The 6,000-nt window shown below is 40.1% G+C and overlaps 1 protein-coding gene across 3 annotated transcripts in view; it reads right to left on the bottom strand.

Annotated features, from left to right (window-relative positions):
* Positions 1–260: 260 nt before the first annotated feature.
* The window catches only part of CEP95 (centrosomal protein 95), a 33,473-nt gene continuing 27,733 nt past the window's right edge, over positions 261–6,000 (bottom strand). The window contains exons 14-20 of one of the 3 annotated variants that reach the window (XM_004617959.2): positions 5,591–5,723; positions 4,652–4,821; positions 4,394–4,468; positions 3,381–3,533; positions 1,276–1,422; positions 977–1,048; positions 261–701 (exon numbers count right to left, since the gene is read on the bottom strand). In XM_004617959.2, coding sequence (XP_004618016.2) covers positions 525–701; positions 977–1,048; positions 1,276–1,422; positions 3,381–3,533; positions 4,394–4,468; positions 4,652–4,821; positions 5,591–5,723 — 927 coding nt within the window. In that variant the 3' untranslated portion in view covers positions 261–524. The remainder of the gene's footprint in view (positions 702–976; positions 1,049–1,275; positions 1,423–3,380; positions 3,534–4,393; positions 4,469–4,651; positions 4,822–5,590; positions 5,724–6,000) is intronic. The other 2 variants (XM_055133887.1, XM_055133886.1) reach the window with 2 other exon arrangements.

The following is a 6,000-nucleotide window of genomic DNA, read 5'->3' as shown; positions in this document are numbered from 1 at the left end:
CTCCTCACCTGCAACCTCTTTGCTCTTTTGAAACACATACTCTGCATTTCCACTGCTTCTTTTCTTCATCCTGCCCTCTACCAATAGGCTCATAAAGTTAAAGCCTCATGTTTCAGCCACCGTGGGGAAAAGGTACACATACATGGTTATTTTTAAGGTTTAACCCTAAGTTTCACCCACCTCTGATGTCAAGCCCAGAATTTTCTGAATTGAAGTGTTTTTTGGTTTTTTTTTGTCCTCAAGTACTGTTGGTTACTATTTTTGTTGACCTATAGCAACATACTTCAGGAAATGGTTAACTGCTGCAGCAAGGCTTGTTAATTGCTTTAATTCAAATTTAAGAATGTGTGGCTTAAAATTTTTAGTTTATAGATTTAAAATATAAAATTTTTATTAAAAATTATTTCATTAATTATTATGGAATAAGTAGATAAGACATTTAGAAATTAATCTTCTGTTTAGTTTACTGATTCGATTCTAGCTCTGCCTTCAGAACTAGTCCTTCAGAAACTTTTTTCAGGAAGTCAGAAAAAGTGATTTTTACTGAATTGAAAGGAAGCCAGATGAAGCTGAGCTCGGAAGTGCTCAGCTTCCAATTCCCGGAAGAAAGCATCGTCGTCATTCTCCGTTATCATGTGCTGCAGTTGCTGGATTTCCTTCTCCATCTTAGCTCTCAGCTCTCTCTTCACCTTACATAATGTCTGAAAAGAGAATTCAAGTCATTCTGGTATTCGCTACATTTACTTAAGTGCTCATCTATTTTTAGTCACTTCTCACCTACAAGCTCATCAAGCTCCTGCAGTAATTTAGCAACAGCTTATCGAGAGCTTAGTTTGAACAGGTAAAGAAAATCATAGCATAAATGTTTTTGATCACAGATCCATCATAGTAACACTCTATTCCCCTTAACATGTCTAACACTTGTTTCCTATTTCTGGAAAAAAAAAAAGATCAAATGGCTCAAATCTTTTATTACCTGTGCCTGGGATTTCTCCCTGGCTTTGAGCTCTTGATGCTCCTGTGATATAGCTTCTGCCAGCAATGAAAACTGTTTAAGGGGAAAAAAAAACTTACATTATTTGTTGTCCAAACACAGAAATTCTTGGGTTTAAAATCTTAAATTTTAGTGGAAATGAGGCATCATTGTAAAATACTAGTCTATATCTCAAATTACCAAAGTGTTGTTGGTCTAAGTGGTATAGTGATAAGTTATCAAACGAGGAGACTTCGACACATGGAGGTAACTTTTTAATCTGATATACTTAAAGAGCCCACCTGGTCTTTATAGTAGTTCTCCATTGAGTCCAGTTCATTCTGGTGCTGTCTCTTTTGTTCATCCCGCTTTTCTTTGGCATAGTTTCTTAAGTCTCGTAATCTTTGCTTCTGGATTTGTAAACCTTCTTCAAATAGTTTCTTAAATATCTGTCAGTATTCATAAAAATTAAATTTATGTTGAGCTTTTCGAGAGGTATAAGCTCAATGTTCCAAAGATACACTTATAGGGGCCAGAGAGATAATACAGTGTGTAAGATACTTGCTTTGCATGTAGCAGACCCGGATTTAATCCCTGGCATATCAAGAGTAATCCCTGAGCAAACTGAGCCAGGAGTAAGACCTGAACATAGTCAGATGTGGCCCCTAAACAAAGATGCAATATGTATTCACAGAGGTGTGCAATCATAAGTCCAAACATTTTCACTGTTCCAAAAAGAAATCTCATACCTGTTAGCAGCCACTTAGTCCACTTTTTATATCTACAGATTTTTTGCCCATTCTGGAGTTTTCATGTTAAAGGATATCATACAATATGTGGCCTTTTTTTGTTTTTTGCTTTTTGGGTCACACCTGACGATGCACAGGGGTTACTCCTGGCTTTTCACTCAGGAATTACTCCTGGCGGTGCTCAGGAGACCATACGAGATGCTGGGGATCGAACCCGCATGCAAGACAAACGCCCTACCCACTGTGCTATCACTCCAGCCCCAATATGTGGGTGGCCTTTTGTATCTTTTACTTCCCGTATTTCTAGGACTCATCTATATTGTACATGGCTCAAATTTCATTTTTGCCCAATGATATATTACCATTTTTATTCCAAGCATTATTTGTTAATCTGGGAAGTATATGTAATGCTACTGTGAAATTTGTGTACAGGTTGTTTGTATGGATATTTCTCGAGACTGCTCCTAGGTAAATAGAGGGTAGTTCTGTCTTACCCTTTGAGGAACTGCCAGACCACTTGAGACTGGCTACAGCATTTTATAATCTCAGCAGCCCTGCATAATGAAAGTTACTGCTCCACAATCTGCCAACATCTTTTTAAAAGTTCTATGTAAGCCACCTTAGTGGGTGTAAGTGGAATGTCACTGTGGTTCTGATTTGTAGTTCTATAATGACTAATAGTTTTGAGCATCTTTTTTTCTGGGTCTCAAAGATTCTTTACTGCTTTCAGAAAAGAACTCTCAAGAAGCCAAGAAACCCAGAGCAGAAGCAAATGTTGGATCTACACATGAGCATAATTCACGGCTCTAAATGTTCAAATGATTTTGATCTGCCCACTGTCTTCCACTGCTCGTTAAGAATTTGTTTTGTGGGGCTGGAGCGATAGCACAGTGGGTAGGGTGTTTGCCTTGCACGCGGCCAACCTGGGTTCAACTCCCAGCATCCCATATGGTCCCCTGAGCACTGCCAGGAGTAATTCTTGAGTGCAGAACCAGGAATAACCCCTGTGCATCATCAGGTGTGATCCAAAAAGCTAAAAAAAAGAATTTTTTTTGGTATTATTTGTTTTGGTGTTATTTATTTTTTGGTGGGGGGAATGCAGCATACCAGGAAATGCCGTGCTTTGGGAAAATGTGTTCCAGCCTTTTGAGCCATCTCCTTGGCCCCTTATTGGTAAGAATTCTATCAGAAGAATGATTCACAGTCATGCATTCATGAGCCAGTCCTAATTCACTTAGTCCAATTATTAAACCTTAAAAACCCTTAGGTCATATTTTCTGGAAATAAGAAATCAGTTAACTATATTTTACTCTGAAGATGAAACTTACTGCCAGTTTGGAACCTAAAAAGATGAAACACTTTAGCTGGATTGGTATGAGATGGCAGATATTTTGTGGAACCATTTTATAGTATACTTACCCTATGTTATTCTCCCTATTGTATGTAGAATTCTAATTCATTCACACTTTAAATTCCAGTCTCCTAGAACCTGTTCCTAACCCCTCAAAGCAGTTCTACTAAAAGCTGCATGCAGAGGTCAGGAAGATTTCACACTAAGATCAAGGGTAGAGACTTAAGAATAGACTGGGCTGCATTGGAAGGTATATAAAATGAGGGTAGGCAGACGTTTTAGGGCTTGGACAGGAAGCCACATTTACCATTTCTTCTCGGGTCCTCATTTTCATCATTTTCGAACGCAAGTGAACTCTATAATCATCGTAATATTTTCGAGCACGAATAATCTGCTGCCTGTTTTCTTTGATCTTTGATTGGGTATACTTCTGCCTGTGAATGCGGTCCTTGAAGTCTTGCTAAGAAAGGGAATAGAGAAGAGGAAAAATAAGAACAAAGGAACCAGAGACTAAGGCACTTGCCTTGCATGCAGCCAACCTGAGTTTGATCTCTTGCACCACACGATTTGCCAGGAAGGGATCCTTGAGCACTCCCAAGTATGGCTGGGAAAATAAGACACACACACCCTCACCCTCTCATCCCCCCAAAAAAACCCAAGCAGGATAAATGGGCCAGGGAGATATCTCAAGGGGCTGGAAAGGATTCTAGAGCCTTGAGAGCGCCCCCCCCCCCCAGTGTACCACATGGTGTCTCAGGGGAAATAAAAAACAAGTGGGGGGTTGGGAAGGATGGAGTAGGAAAATGGACTCATTCTTTTCTAGAACTCTGAGTTTTTGTAGCTTATCTTTCCCTCCAGCAGAGTGACTTTGACCTCTGTCACCGTCTATCGTATAGAGGATGTTGCGCTATATACAGTTCTCTACTCAAATCGTAAAAGAGGCTCATCAGTGACCTTCCTAACTCTTACCTGGTACCTGAAACAGATGGGGGAAGACAAAAATACTTGCAACTAACTGGCACCTAGAAAGGACTATGGCAGTAGACACACTGGGTCAGTCTTCCACTTGGTGACCATGGCCAGGGCAAGTTCACATATACTTCTAGCCTCCAGTTTTTCATAGACAAATCCCCATTGTGTCACTAGAGACACCAAATGAAAATGGACACAAAAGGCACCTGGAACTTTTCTCCTTATTAGTTTAAATCCCACATGCTACCATAGGTAAGATCAGGAATTACAAAAGCCTGGGGCCCATATTCCATAAGCAAAAGTAATTATAGGATTTAAGAGTGTAATCCCTACTTGCTCTTGACATACCAGTCTCTTGTTATGTTCATATTCTTTCTTGACAAGTGCGGTAAGGAGTTCATGTCTCCTTAAGGCTTCTTCTATCTATCAAAAGGAAGGTAGTTAGTAATGCCATCCACGGGCCTGAGAGCTGGCACACGTGCTGTGCACGAGGCTAGGGTGGCTGTGACCCTGGCTCAGAATCCCCCCACCCCCAATGCTGTTTACTAGCTTGTCAAGATAAGTTCTTCCCCTTCTGGTTTAGATTAAAACTGACAGCTAACTTACTTCATCCTGGAGTTTCTTCTTTGATTGATTTTTTCTACATGCATCTTTTTTAAGTTGTTCAATCTGTGCAATTTGCTTTTTCCACATTTTGCTCAGTGTTTGACCAGAAACGTAGAGAAATGGAAACTGCTCCAGCATCATGGGCAGGAGACTTTGTTCATTTATTTTCACTGTGAAGTTAAAAAAAAAACAAACAGCTCTTCATCTGAGACACACTTGCTGACAGTTTTTACTAGCAATTCTCATCCCACCTTTCTGTAGATCAAAGCTTTTCTAAATGGTAATGGTGGTTCTGATCCTATAAAGAACGAGTCTAAATTTACCTAACACTTGATTCTTTCATCACTCACTAAGGGTGAAAACAAGGTGAACGGTTCTGATGATGACTCCGTGTTCTATGAAGCCCCTCTAAGTGCTCAGCATCTCAGTGCCTGGGGTGGATCAGTGTGTGTGGTCAGATTCCTCAGCCCTACTGGGAAGCAATTCTGACTACTGGGATGTAGGAAGAAGGCCAACACCCTCTGAAGCTGCACCCTGGCACTTCATATGACCTCATTTTCCTTCTAGTGAAGACTCCTAGTGCTCACCAGCACCAACTGTAAAGATAAGTGGGGCTGAACAGGCCATCTGCTTGCGTTGGAGCACCCTTTTGGTTGTACCTACTTCCCAGAGCAGAAAGCAAGCACTGTGAGTCAGCAGAGTGAAGCGAAGCAGCAGGGAGTAGCCTCACCCGTTTTGGTGCCAAAGTAGACCTCCCTTAGCTGGTATTTACCAGTTCTATCTTTGCAGAAATCTACAGAATTTAACCATATGGCAGTGATGTAATAACTTTTCTCCAGCTAGCTGGTGAATGTATTTTCAACGCTTTTGTCCTTGAAATGTAGAACACACTTTCAAAGGACGCCAGTTTTCTGTAAAGTACAATTTTGTGGTTCTTACTTGAAACTGCTTTACTAAATGGCTTTGGCAAGTCATCTCTTGGACTCTGAGTCGTGGTTCTTCTAGAGCACATCTTCCAGGACCGACTCGACTTTGGAGTTCCTTTAAGAACAGGTTCTCTGTATATTTTCTTCTTAGATGCAGATATAAAATGATTAAAAATAAAAGGAAGTCGAAGAACTCATTTTTAATCACACATCTTAAATATTACATACTGACAAATACACAACTAAAAACTCCCCAATGAGAATATCTTACTTCAGAGTTTTAAAATCTGGTTTCTATTTCTCTAGTTTATGTTAAAAGCACCGTTAGTCCTCTGGTATCCCCTGGAACTTGAATTCAAGCATTTAATCTTCAGTTCCATAGCTACTGGAGTCTTAAGTACAACCACTAATATTTTGATACAG

This window comes from Sorex araneus, chromosome 3 (assembly GCF_027595985.1).
Source record: "Sorex araneus isolate mSorAra2 chromosome 3, mSorAra2.pri, whole genome shotgun sequence".
Lineage (NCBI taxonomy): Eukaryota > Metazoa > Chordata > Mammalia > Eulipotyphla > Soricidae > Sorex > Sorex araneus.
Note: the sequence above shows the minus strand (reverse complement) of the source record. Positions and strands in the feature narration are given on the sequence as shown.